Raw genomic sequence first — 14,420 nt, 5'->3', positions numbered from 1 at the left:
TGGGGCTTCTGCAGATGGTGATTGCAGCCATGAAATTAAAAGACGCTTACTTCTTGGAAGGAAAGTTATGACCAACCTAGATAGCATATTGGAAAGCAGAGATATTACTTTGCCAACAAAGGTCCATCTAGTCAAGGCTATGGTTTTTCCAGTGGTCATGTATGGATGTGAGAATTGGACTGTGAAGAAAGCTGAGCACCAAAGAATTGATGCTTTTGAACTGCGGTGTTGGGAAAGACTCTTGAGAGTCCCTTGGACTGCAAGGAGATCCAACCAGTCCATCCTAAAGGAGATCAGTCCTAGGTGTTCTTTGGAAGGACTGATGCTGAGGCTGAAACTCCAATACTCTGGCCACCTGATGCGAAGAGTTGACTCACTGGAAAAGACCCCTGGGAGGGATTGGGGGCAGGAGGAGAAGGGGACGACAGAGGATGAGATGGCTGGATGGCATCACCGACTCAATGGACATGAATTTGAGTGAACTCCGGGAGTTGGTGATGGACAGGGAGGCCTGGCGTGCTGTGATTCATGGGGTCGCAAAGAGTCGGACACGACTGGGCAACTGAACTGAACTGAATCTTACAGTACACTAATGCAACTCTGGACAGAATGAGTTTCCTGAACTCTGTGTGGGTCAGACCTCACTGGAACGTGGGCTTTGGCTCTGAGAAAGGTGAGGTAACTACATCATATGAGGAACAAGTGAGGGAGTCTGAGGATGTATAACCAGAAGAAAAAAGCCAGGATGATAGAGGGACAGAGGAAGCGAACCTGGTATGAGACAAATTTCTGTTCAGTTTGAGGAAGCGTATTTTACTAATTAGCAAAAAAAGGTGGATTGCATTGTCTCAAGATTGTGTTTTCTGTCAGGATATGTTCTGGTAGAGCCTGGACAACCAAGTCTCAAGGATGTCATAGATTTCATGAAATCTGATCAATGCTGGGCCCACAGACCACTAAGGTCCATCTGATGTCTATGGTTCTGTTATGTTCAGGTATTGGGAATTAGAGCACTTCTCAAATAAAATGCAATCTGTATTGGATCAGGATGAACATCCCCTTTTGTTCACGTGGGGCATGAATCATTTTGCTCTCACATGGGCTATTTCAATAATTGCTCCATTGTGTCTGACTCTTTGCAACCCCATGGACTGTAGCCCTCCAGGCTCCTCTGTCTATGGAATTCTCCAGGCAAGAATACTGGAGTGGGTTGCCATTTCCTCCTCCAGGGAATCTTCTCAGTCGAGGGACTGAACCTGGGTCTCCTGCACTGCAGGCAGATTGTTTACTGTCTGAGCCACCAGGAAAGCTCAATATATATATGTATATATGTTCTTTAGCATTTTGGAAAAATCATTTGTCCCTCAGAAATGAGCTGGTCACAATAGTCAAAGTCAAAATGCTTTTATTTTTGGAAAATTTCACTTTAACATGAAAACAGGGCAAGAGAAAACAGGAACACAACAGCAAGCTTGGTAAGAATTTAAACATTCAACATCTTAGAACCACACATCTTCAAGTTGCTGTCAGCTTTCCAGTGTATATACCTTGTTCCAGCAGTTCTCACTCTTCATTAAAAGCTGAGCGCTTGTTTTTTTCTAATGCTTCCACAAGCTCACTGTACAGAATATTCACCTGGGAAAGAGAACAGCAAATACATTTCTTGAGAGGAAGGGAAATGTGGGAAAGCTTCCCAGACGCATGTTGATGCCATGAGAATCTAACCTTTACCTTCTGAGACGTGAAGCACCACTTTGGGGAGAACATACAGTGCTCTCTTGGGGAAAAGGGATCCTGTGACACTACGTTTAATTTTACTAGCAGCTATTATAAAAGATAAGGTACTTAACACATAAAATATCCTTTGCTCTTATTTGATACCAAAACTTTTTCTCCATCAAGCCTCTCCTGGTGAGGTAGGGGCCCAGAAATAATTCTGCTCAAAATAATTCCTGCAGAAAATGTCTTTTTAAACAGTCACTGTTTGCAGAGAAGTCTTCCCTATGTGCACTGGTATTGACAGTGATACATCTTTCCTGAGCTCACCCTTGGCATTTTTCTTAGATTCCACTTGCTATTCCTAAATTTGCCTTGTTTGCCATTCTTCCTAGTTTTCACTAATTAAGAATTTCACTAATTTCACTAATTACTGGTTTTCAGTAATTAAGAAATTACTGTTTATAGTCCATAACTCTTGCAGTTCATGGAACTACCAAGAGGAACAATGGTCAAGATCATTTCCTAGTCAACAAAGGTAGGGTTGTATCCTTACTGAGAGCTACATAGAACCTCTCTATCCCCCTGAGTCATGCCATCCACCCCTAACCGTCTTCTTCCTCACCTGAGTTTCATAGGTGCTCTTGAGGGAGCCAAGGTAGTTAAGCAGACGCAGTGCCAGGCTGCACCATTTTTCAGTAGATACATACATGCGTTTACTGTACAGAAATATGCCAATATTCCAGGACTTGATCATCAGACAGAGAATCTCCATTTCTGGGTAGCCTTCCTAAAATCCAAGAACAAGAGGTTTACAGGTATTACTGTCACAATCACTGTAGCACTGATTCTATCAGAGCTGCATCCCATTATTATTAAACAATGGGTGCTCTGCCAACACCGAAGAAGAAACTCACAGCTTCTGTGAGCAATCCTGTGCTCTGGAAGAGGAGAAGAGCACCTTTAAGTTCTGTCAGCTGTAGCATGTTCTATAGCAAGACCTCATGAAGTGACATATAAACTAAAAAAGCAGTGAAGTCCTCTTGCACTGAGTTCTGTTTTTTCTGAAGCAGGAGAAAAACCTGTATCCTGTTTGGAGCCTCCCTTGTTGCTGTCCTTAGTCAATTATTTCCCTAATACCTATCTCTAATTTTCAGAAAAGCTTGTCAAGAATCAGTTTTACTGAGTCTGCAGTTTTATTGAATCTCTTAATTTTCTTGACCTGAATCAGTCCTGTATTTGGAACAGAGCTTATATTAATCTTTATTTTTTGCATATATCGATAGAGATTTATTTTAAGGAACTGGCTCACTCAATATAGGGGTTGGCTGGCAAGTTTGAAATCTGTAGAGCAGGCTAGCAGGCTATAAATTCATGTAGTTGTGATCTCGAGTCTGAAATCTGTATAAATTCACGTATAAATTTCAATATGTATAAATCAACATCCTGTATAAATTCATGATGTTGTGATCTTGAGTCTGAAATCTGTAGGGCAGGCCAGTAGGCTGGAAACCCAGGCAGAATTTCTGTTAGAATCTTGAGGCAGAAATCCTTCTCCAGAAAACCTCAGTTTTTGCTTTGAAGGTAAAAACTGATTACGGAGGGTAATCTGTTTTACTTGAAGTCAACTTATTGTAATTTAAAAATACTAATCTTTGTGTTGACAGTATCTACCTAGCTATGAATGCAGGACACATTTCTTTTTAAATTATTTTTTCTTTCATTTTATTTTTAAAATTATGTATGATAACACACGTATAGGAGACTTGGAAAATACAGAACAAAGTTACACAGAGTTCCATTATATATTACACTTATTAAGTAGATAAATTCAGATTTTTAGTTGGAGTTTCAATATCAAACTCTCAAAAATTAATAGAATGAATAGACAGAAAAGTAAAAGGATGCACCAGACTCGAAAAGCACTATGAACCAACTCAACATAATTAAGATTCACACAACAGTAGGATACAAATTCTATTCAAGTTCCCAAAGACTATAAACCAGGAGACAGTAGAGCATATCCAGGGACATAAAACAAGGTGCAAAAAATTCACAGTCGAAAGGTTTTGAAATCATACAGTCTTTAACCACCATGGAATTATGTTAGAAATCAGTATCGAAAGACATTTGAAAATAACCCACATATGCAATGTGACATGTACCAAGAGAGACCTTTGACTTAGCCACTGAAAGCCTCAATAAAATTAAAAGACTGAAAAAACACAGGGTGATTGCAGAGAAGAAAACATTTAAATAGGAAATTAATATCAAAATGAGATTAATATCAAAGATACTTTAAAAAAAACATGTATTTGGAAATTAAATGTCCACTTTTAAATGATGGGTATATCTAAGAAGCTCTAACAAGGAAAATTAGAAAGTATCTGCAACAGAATAAAAATGAAAAGAGAATTTATCAGAATTTATTGAGTGCAGCTGAAGTTGCTCAATGTAACTAAATACAATGTAGAATCTTGAATAATGTATGAGAACAAAGAATGGACACTAGCATAAAATTTTGTAAAATTTGAACAAAATCTGTAATTTAGTTAATAATATTCCATCACATGTTAAATTTTCCATTTTTTAAAACAACATAGTATTTCTTTATATTCTCAGAATTGGATTATTTTAATAGAAGTTTCAAGCCTCATTAAAAATTTTTAAATCACTAAGATAATAAGCTTTCTAGACTTTTAGCAGTAATAGTATATGCCAGAATAAATGGAATTATATTAAAGTTTTGAGTGAATGTAAATTAGAAATCTAGCATTCTACTCATACTTAGTCAAACAAGTGGAATCAAAATGTCATAGATTTTTTAGCTAGGAAAAATTCATAATTTTTCTAAAATATATACATGTCATAAATTATATATATGCATATACATATATACAGAAAACCTTTTCTACTACACTTGATAAAGACTTGAGAAAGAACAAAAAGAGAAATTGGAAAATATAAACTAAATGAAATAGAACAAGTGAAACAAACTAGATAAAAAATAAAAGATCATCACATAGTTCAGTTGTCTTTAAACAAGTCTGCTCATCAGAATCACATCTGGAGCTTTGGAGAAAAAAACAGTTTCTGGGCATCTGTATTTTTCAAAAAATTCCAAGATAATTCTAATGTGCATCTGGATTTAAAAAGTAATTACACAAACTGATACAGCCACTATGGAAGACAGTATAGAGAGTCCTTAAAAAACTAGGACTAAAACTACTATCATATGACCCAACAATCCCACTATTGGGCATATACCCTGAGAAAACCTTCACTGAAAAAGATACATGTGCCCCAATGTTTACTGTAGCACTATTTACAATAGCTAGGACATGGAAGCAACCTAAATGTCTGTTGACAGATGAATGGATAAAGAAGCTATGGTACATGTACAAAATGGAGTATTACTCACCCATAAAAAGGAATGCATTTGAGGTGGATGAACCTAGACCCTATTTACAGAGTGAAGTTAAGTGACAAAGAAAAACAAATATCATATATTAATGTATAAATATGGAATCTAGAAAGATGGTACTGATGAACCTATTTGGAGGGCAGCAACAGAGATGGAGACATAGAGAACAGACTTATGGACACCAGGGGCGGGGAAGGAGAGGGTGGGGCAAATGGACAGAGTAGCATGGAAACATATACACTACCATGTGTAAAATAGATAGGCAGTGGGAATTTGCTGTTATGACTCAGGGAGCTCAAACTGTGGCTCTGTAACAACCTAGAGGGGTGGGATGGGGTGGGAGGTGAGAGGGAGGTTCAAGAGGGAGGGGACATACATATACCTATGGCTGATTCACGTTGATGTATGGCAGAAACCAACATAATATTGTAAAGCAATTATCATTCAATTAAAAATAAATGAAAAAAAATTTAAAAAGTGATTACAGGTTTTCCTATTAAATGGTAGTTTTAGTGAAATAGAATTCTATTATTTTCTGTCAACCAATCATGATACAAAGGTATTAAATGAGTAATAGTTACATAATCACAATAGTAAAAGATGTTTATCTGTTTTCACAGTCCGTAGCCAGACAAAAAATAAAATATAATCACAAGCCATAATGGAAACAAGATTAACCTAACAATACAAAATAATTACATACAATTTAGGGGGTTAAAAGCAGAGTGAGGTGGTAGGTGGAAGTGCATACAAGCACATGTTTTCATATAGCCAGCCACTCTGTCTTTGGGTTGGTACATTTAATCCATTTATATTTAAGGTAATTATCAATATGTATGATCCTAGTACCATTTTCTTAATTGTTTTGGGTTTAGTTTTTGTAGATCTTTTCCTTATCTTGGGTTTTCTGGTGCTGAATTCTCTTTTAACTTTTGCTTGTCTGGAAAGCTTTTGATTTCTCCATCAAATATAAATGAGAGTCTCGCTGGGTAGAGTATTCTTGATTGTAGGTTCTGCTCTTTCATCACTTTAAATATATCATGCCATTCTCTTCTGGCTTGTAGAATTTCTGTTGAGAAATCAGCTGATAATCTTATGGGAGGTTCCCTTGTATGCTATTAGTCATTCTCCCTTTTTGCTTTTAATATCTTTGTCTTTAATTTTTGTCAGTTTGATTACTATGTGTCTCGGTGTGTTCTGCCTTGGGTTTATCCTGCCTGGGACACTGTGATTCCTGGACTTAGCTGACTATTTCCTTTTCCATGTTAGGCGAGTTTTCAGCTATTTCTTTTCAAATATTTTCTCAGGTCCTTTCTCTCATTCTTCTCCTTCTGGGATCCCTGTAATGCAAATATTGGTGTGTTTAATGTTGTCCCAGAAGTCTCTGAGGCTATCTTCATTTCTATTCATTCTTTTTTCTATATTCTGCTTTGTGGCAGTGAGTGAATTCCACCATTCTGTCTTCCACGTCACTTATCCATTCTGCTGCCTCGGCTATTCTGCTATTGATTCCTTCTAGTGTATTGTCCACCTCTGTTCATTTGTTCTTTAGTTCTTGTAGGTCTTTGGTAAACATTTCTTGCACCTTCTCAATTCTTTTTCTGAGATCCTGGATCATCTTCACTGTCATTATTCTGAATTCTTTTTCAGGAAGGTTGTCTATATCCACTTCATTTAGTTGTTTTTCTGGGGTTTTATCTTGTCCCTTCATCTGGGACATAACTTTCTGCTTTTTCATCATTACTTTCTATAGTGTGGTTTTTGTTTTAGACTCTGTGGGACTCTCCTCCTTTCTTCTTCTGTCTGTCCTCTGATGGAGAAGGCTAAGAGGCTTGTGCAAGCTTCCTGATGGGAGGGAGTGGTGGTGGGAAAAACTCAGTCTTGCTCTGGTGGGCAGGATCATGTTCTGTTCAGTTCAGTTGCTCAGTCACGTCCAATTCTTTTTGACCCCATGGACTGCAGTACGCCAGGCTTCCCTGTCCATCACCAACTCATGGAGTTTACTCAAACTCATGTCCATGGAGTCAGTGATGCCATCCAACCATCTCATCCTCTGTTGTCCCCTTCTCCTGCCTTCAATCTTTCCCAGCATCAGGGTCTTTTCCAATGAGTTGGCTCTTCACATCAGGTGGCCAAAGTACTGGAGTTTCAGCTTCAGCATCAGTCCTCCCAATGAATATTCAGGACTGATTTCCTTTAGGATGAACTGGTTGGATCTCCTTGCTGTCAAGGGACTGTCAACAGTCTTCTTCAACACCACAGTTCCAAAGCACCAATTCTTTGGCACTCAGCTTTCTATATAGTCCAACTCTCACATCCATACATGACCACTGGAAAAACCAAAGCTTTGACTAGACGGACTTCCGCTGGCAAAGTAATGTCTCTGCTTTTTAATATGCTGTCTAGGTTGGTCGTAACTTTCCTTCCATGGAGCAAGTGTCTTTTAATTTCTTGGCTGCAGTCACCATCTGCAGTGATTTTGGAGCCCAAGAAAAGAAGTCTGTCATGGTTTCCCCATCTATTTGCTATGAAGTTATGGGACCAGATGCCACGATCTTTGTTTCCTGAATGTTGAGTTTTAAGCCAACTTTTTCACTCTCTTCTTTCACTTTCACCAAGAGGCTCTTTAGTTCCTCTTCGCTTTCTGCCATAAGGGTGGTGTCATCTGTGTATCTTTCACTTTTATCAAGAGGCTCTTTGTTATTATTGTTCTCCAGTTTGTGGATCACCTACCTGGCAGGTATGGGATTTGATTTTACTGTGATTGTGCCCTTCCTACTGTCTCGTTGCAGTTTCTCCTTTGTCTTTGGACGTGGGGTATATTTTTTGGTAGGTTCCAGGGTCCTACTGTTGATGGTTGTTCAACACTTACTTGAAATTTTGGTGCTCTTGTAGGAGGAGATGAACACAAGTCGTTCTACTCTGCCGTCTTGAACCAATTTCCCCTTTGTCTTTTAACATGGTTGATCCCAAGATTTTGCGATAGCAAAAAGGATTAGTCTAAGGAGCTACTTTCACAATTCTCGTATAGGAGATGGACCACAAAGGGAGCACTTGTGTGCTCATTCCATGTTGAAACCCTTCATCTACAGAAGAAGTTTCGAGCCCTTGTAAGGGGACATATGATAGAAGACCTGAGCAGCAGCTTCTTGAGAGTGTCAATGACATTATCTAAGCTGTACTTTCACTCATGTGGATTTATAAAAAAATTACTATGCATAAAACACTATGAGAATGAGGGTGCTAAGAGGGAGAAGACAAAGCTTTTATCCTAAATGACACATAATCCCTCCGGGGAGACATTGTATAAAGTTATCCATGTATACAGAGGATCACACCAGTTACATGATTGAGGAGTAGTCAGTGACACAGGCATTAGATGCTTCAACTCAGTCAAAGGAACGAGCATTGGGCTGCCAGTCAGAGGTCTAATTTTTCTGCTTGAAATGCCACCACTCCCACCCAGTCCTTATCCACCTGATAAAGTTCTACTTTTTCTTCAAATTAACAAGCAAAGTTATTCCTTTCTCTGTTCCCACAGCAAGCTTTACATTCCTCTAATACAACTTATATCACATTGTTTTTAAACTGTGCATTATGTATCTCCTCTACCAGGTTGAGCTCCTTGAGTACAGGGAACTTTTCTTGTTCATCTTTGTATCCTCAGGGTCCAACACTGTGCCAAGCACATAATAAGGGCACAATACATATTTGCTAAATGAATGAACAAATCAATCAACATCCAGTCAAATGCTACCTCCTCTTAGGCTTTCCCTGACTCTCCACAATGAATACATATGTACCACTTTGTTTCTATGACACTTTGTTCACAGCACTACAGCAGCACTTACAACCTGTATTGTCTGTCTCCTCCACTAGGCTGTGCTGTGTGCTTTGTTTAGTCACTCAGTCATGGCCAACTCTTTGCAACCCCATGGACTGTAGCCCGCTATGCTCCTCTGTCCATGGGGATTCTCTAGGCAAAAATACTGGAGTGGGTTGCCATGCCCTCCTCTCAGGGGATCTTCCAAACCCACTAGGCTGGGAGTTCCTTAAATATAGAATGTCATCTACCTTTGCATATTCACAACCTGACACATGACCACGTTGTGATTTTTAACTGATTAACTGAACAATGACTAAACAAATAGACATGATCTTAGAGTAGATGCACAGGTGATCTAGCTATAGAGAGGTTATATGAAATGTCCAGAACAGGCAAATCCAGAGAGACAGCAGATTGGTAGCTGCCAGGAGCTGGGGGAGGAGGGAATTGGGAGTGACTGCTAATGGTTATGGGACTTCTTTCCAGGGTGATGAAGATGTTCTGGATTTAGATACTAATGATATTTGCAGGATTTTGTATATATACTAAAACCCACTGAATTGTAGACTTTAAAATTGTGAATTTTATGATAAATGAATTGTATCTCAACTTAAAAACATATATACAGAGAAAGAGATGGGCATTTCACGTGGGCAGAACTCAATCAATAAAGACTCAGAATGTGTTTGAGCCGGAGGGGGACTAATGGTCATTTGGCCCAAGCAGACAATTGATGTAGGGAAATTAATGGGAAATAGGACTGGAAATGTAGGATGGGGCTACCTAAGCACTTCCTAGATGCTTTTCCTTAAAACATTAGTGTCATGAAAAATGTTAACAGATGGTGTGTAAAAATAGAGTTCTTTAGTCAAATACATTTTGGAAGTACTACATTCTATATATAACCTCTTGGGAGCGTTATAATGAACATTAGTTCATTAAAAGTTTTAGAAAGTTTTACAGTAATGAAACTATGTAAGTTTGTTTAATCCAGAGTATGTAGATCATTTACTAACATATTGTGGAAGTTAGTTTGTAAAATATTGGGCTGGAATGTTAAAGGTTTTGCGTAACAGGGTACAGATTTTGAAATTTATTCTGCTGGCAATGAAAACTCACTGAAACTTTCTGAGAAGCAAAGTTATATGATAAAAGTGGAGTTTTAATAAGACTGAAATGATAATGGTATTTAGAACAGACCTGAGTGTGAGAAAACAAATACAGTGAGACTAAATGGACTTGTAAGAGACAAAGTATGAAGTGATGAGGGTCAGAACTAGAATAGTGACAATGGAAATGGAAAAACGTAAGAGAAGTTCTAAAGGAAGAATCAGTATAATTTGGTTTGATATGGGGAATGGAAGATAGGTCAATTAAAAATGGCTTAAAGTATATAGTTTGAGTGGCTGAGAGAAAGCTGATACCCCTAAAAGAAGAAATTGGAATAAAGTGTTTCTGGGGATAAGGGATCAAGATAATGTTAAGTTCTAATTTAACCATGCTGAGACTGAGGCAACTTTGGAGATATGTAGGCTGTTGCAGATATGGACTGGAACTCAGGTTGGAGAATATCAACCCATTTAAATGACAGATTATAGAATATGGAGAAGGAAAGAGTAGAGAATATTAGAAATGTTCATAGTTGGGTGGTTAAGAGGAAAGAGGTAACAAAGAATAGTGATGAGAAAATAAAGGACAAAAAAAAAGACAATTTCAGTAAGGAGGCAGTGGTTAATGAAGGCCGGGGTAAAGAAAGAGGTCATCAAATTTGTCTAGGAGATAGCAACTGGTGGCCTTGTACAGTGTGGTTAGCAATACAGAGAGTGATGCAAAGAGTGACTCAAGATGAGGACAGACAGGTAGGCAGGCCCTTGTAGGTCATGTTCAGGATTTTGGTTTTTAAGAGCAATGGGAAACTACTGAAGGAGATTAAGCAAGGTCATATGTATTTGAAAATTTAAAAGATCACTCTGGTTGCTAGATGGAGAGATGAAGAAAGCAAGAGGTGCTAGGAGACCAGCTAAAAGTTTCCTGTAGTAGCCAAGGTAAGAGATGATAACCTGAACTAGGTTGGTGATGGTGGAAGATAGGAAAAAATGAATGGACACGATATTTAGGAGGTAGAATTGACAGGACTTAGTAATAGAAATGGGAGTGAGGGAGGAGTTGAGGATAACTCCTAGATGTCTAGCTTGGGTAACTGGAAGAATGACAGTGCCATTCAATGAGTTAGGGAACTGGAAGAGTTTTATTTGCATTTTCATTTGCATTAACTACCCTCCTGTTCAGCACTGCTCAGGTGAACCATTAATCTTCAACAAAGAAATGCATCTATGCAGCTACTCACCCCAATGCAACACAGGCTTGCCTATGGTAATATACAAACCAACTCCAGCAAATAGAGGTGTTTGCACTTATGACTTTCTCACGCTCATATCTGAAGCCAGTTTTCTCTGTCCTTAAGATCTTAATAAATATAGTGATCATAAATATCTCTAACAAAATCGCAGATGTTCTGGAACACAAATGCCATCTTTTCAAGCTCTCTTCAGGGGTCCTGAAGTATATCAGCTTTATTGAGATATAATTCACATACCACTATTTAAAGTGTACAATTCAACAGCTTTTAGTATACTCACAGAATTCTGCCACCACTACCACAATCAATTTTAGAATATTTTCATCCCCCTGAAAGGAAACAACCGTGCCCATTAGCAGTCAATACCCATAAATTGGATTTCCCCAGTGGCTCACAGTATAGCGTCTGTCTACAATGCAAGAGACCCAGGTTCAATCCCTGGGTCAGGAAGATCCTCTGGAGAAGGAAATGGCAATCCACTCCAGTACTATTGCCTGGAAAATCCCATGGACAGAGGAGCCTGGTAGGCTACAGTCCATGGGGTCACAAAGAGTTGGACACGACTGAGTGACTTCACTCACTTCACTCACCCATAAATTGGACCATTCTGGACATTTTGGATAAATGTCCTAAGTCACACAGTATGCAGTCCTTTATGATCGGCATCTTTCATTTAGCATAATGTTTTCAAGGTCCATGTTGTAGCACGTATCAATACTTCATTTTTTTAATGGCCATATGACATTTTGTTTACCCATTCATCAGTTGGTAGACATTTGGGTTGCTCCCATTTTTGGCTATTATGAATAATGCTGCTATGAACATTTCTATATAAGTCTTTGTTTAGCATTTGTTTTAATTTTTATGGGTATATACCTTGAAGTGAAATTACTGGGTTATGTGGTAACTCCTTGTTTAACCTTCTAAGGAACTTAGCCAGACTGTTTTCCAAAGCAGCTGTACTACTGTAGAGTAACACAGTGTATGAGATCACCAATTTCTTTACATCCTTGTCAATATTTATTATTAAGTCTTTTTTATTATACCCATCTTAGTGGGTACCAAGTGGTAGATCACTTTTTTTTTGACCACTGTGTTCTGATGTGCCTATCTCTGATGACTAATGATGTCAAGAATCTCTCATATGTTTACTGGTCATGTGAATATGTTCTTTGGAGAACTGTCTATACACATCCTTTGCCCATTAAAAAATTTATTTGTTTTTATATTATCAAATAAGAGCTCTTTCTATATTCTAAGTACAAGTCCTTTAACAAATGTATGATTTCCCAACATTTACTGCCCTTCTTTGGGTTGCCTTTTCACTTCCTTGATGGTCCTTCACAGAAAAATTTTTATTTTGCTATTATCTAATTTATCGATTTTTAAAATTTTATTGCTTGTGCTCTTGGTGTCAAGCAATAAAACTGAACATGGAACAACAGACTGGTTCCAAATTGAGAAAGGAGTATCTCAAGGCTGTATATTGCCACTCTGCTTATTTAACTTGTATGCAGAGAATATCACGTGAAATGCTGGGCTGGATGAAGCACAAGCTGGAATCAAGATTGCAGGGAGAAATATCAATAACCTCAGATATGCAGATGACACCACCCTTATAGCAGAAGTGAAGAAGAACTAAAGAGCCTCTTGATGAAAGGGAAAGAGGAGAGTTCAACAGCTGGCTTAAAACTCAACGTTCAAAAACTAAGATCATGGCATCCAGTCCCATCACTTCGTGGCAAATAGATGGGAAAACGACAAAAACAGTTTCTTGGGCTCCAAAATCAGTGTAGATGGTGATTGCTGCCATGAAATTAAAAGATGCTTGCTTCTTGGAAGAAAAGCTATGACCAACCTAGACAGCACATTAAAATGCAGAGACATTCATTACTTTGCTGACAAAGGTCCATATAGTCAAAGCCATGGTTTTTCCAGTATTCACGTATGGATGTGAGAGTTGGACCATAAAGAAGGCTGAAGAATACTTTTGAACTGTGGTGCTGGAGAAGACTCTTGAAAGTCCCTTGGACTGCAAGATCACATCAGTCAATCCTAAATATTCATTGGAAGGACTGATGCTGAAGCTGAAGCTCCAATACGTTGGCCACCTGATGTGAAGAGCCAACTCATTGGGAAAGACTGAGGGCATAAGCACACACACTTTGCCTCACTCTCCCCATTAGCAGCTGTGGCCCCACAAAAACCCACATAAGGGACATCTCTTTAGTGCTTGGCTCTGAATCCAGGGAAGAATGTGTTTCCAGGCTCCACAGATCATCTATTACACAAGAACTCTAATTCAAGACCAGGAGAGGTAGCTATTTTGCCTAATATATATAGATAAGCATAGCATCTTGCCTGGAAAATCCCATGGATGGGGAAGCCTGGTAGGCTACAGTTCATAGGGTTGCAAAGAGTCGGACATGATTGAGCAATTTCACTTCATTTCACTTCACTTCAAGCATAGAGTCACACAAAATGAGGATATAGAAGAGTATGTTCCAAGCCAAAGACCAAATCCCCAGAAAAAGATTTTAATGAAAAGTACTTAAACAATCTACCTTATAAAGTGTTCAAAATAATGGTTAAAAAGATGCTCACCAAACTCAGGAGAATAATAGAGAAGAACATATTACTATAAGAAAGAACCAAACAGAAGTTATAACTGAGCTAAAAATGCATTTTAGGGATTTAACAGCAAATTAGTGAGCTGGAAGATAAAGTAATGGAAATCACTTAGAGCAACAAAATGAAAAAAGAATTTAAAAAGTAAATTTAAAAAAAGTAAAGATATTATAAGGGACCTCTTAGATAACATCAAGAATATTATTAGTCACATTAAAGGGGTCCCAGAAGGAGAAGAGAGAGAAGGGCCAGAAAAATTACTTGAAGAAATAATGGCTGAAAACAACCCTCATCTGGGAGAGGAAACAGACATCTAGGTCCAGAAAACCCAGAGAGTTACAAATAAGATGAACCCAAAGAAAACCATACCAAGATACAGTATAATTAAAATGGTAAAAGTTAAGGATAAAGAGAGAATCTTATAAGCAGTAAGAGAAAAAACAACTTATTACATTCAAGGAAAACCA

The 14,420-nt window shown here is 38.2% G+C and overlaps 1 protein-coding gene across 1 annotated transcript in view; it reads right to left on the bottom strand.

Annotated features, from left to right (window-relative positions):
- Window positions 1-1,563: 1,563 nt before the first annotated feature.
- TEX11 (testis expressed 11) overlaps window positions 1,564-14,420 on the bottom strand; it is a 220,582-nt gene continuing 207,725 nt past the window's right edge. Inside the window, exons 28-29 of the mRNA XM_068963198.1 lie at window positions 2,342-2,506; window positions 1,564-1,635 (exon numbers count right to left, since the gene is read on the bottom strand). Of these exons, the coding sequence (XP_068819299.1) occupies window positions 1,564-1,635; window positions 2,342-2,506 (237 nt within the window). The remainder of the gene's footprint in view (window positions 1,636-2,341; window positions 2,507-14,420) is intronic.

The sequence above is a fragment of the Capricornis sumatraensis genome, chromosome X, assembly GCF_032405125.1.
Source record: "Capricornis sumatraensis isolate serow.1 chromosome X, serow.2, whole genome shotgun sequence".
In the NCBI taxonomy this organism is placed as follows: Eukaryota; Metazoa; Chordata; class Mammalia; order Artiodactyla; family Bovidae; genus Capricornis; species Capricornis sumatraensis.
This window is presented reverse-complemented; position numbering and strand designations above follow the sequence as displayed.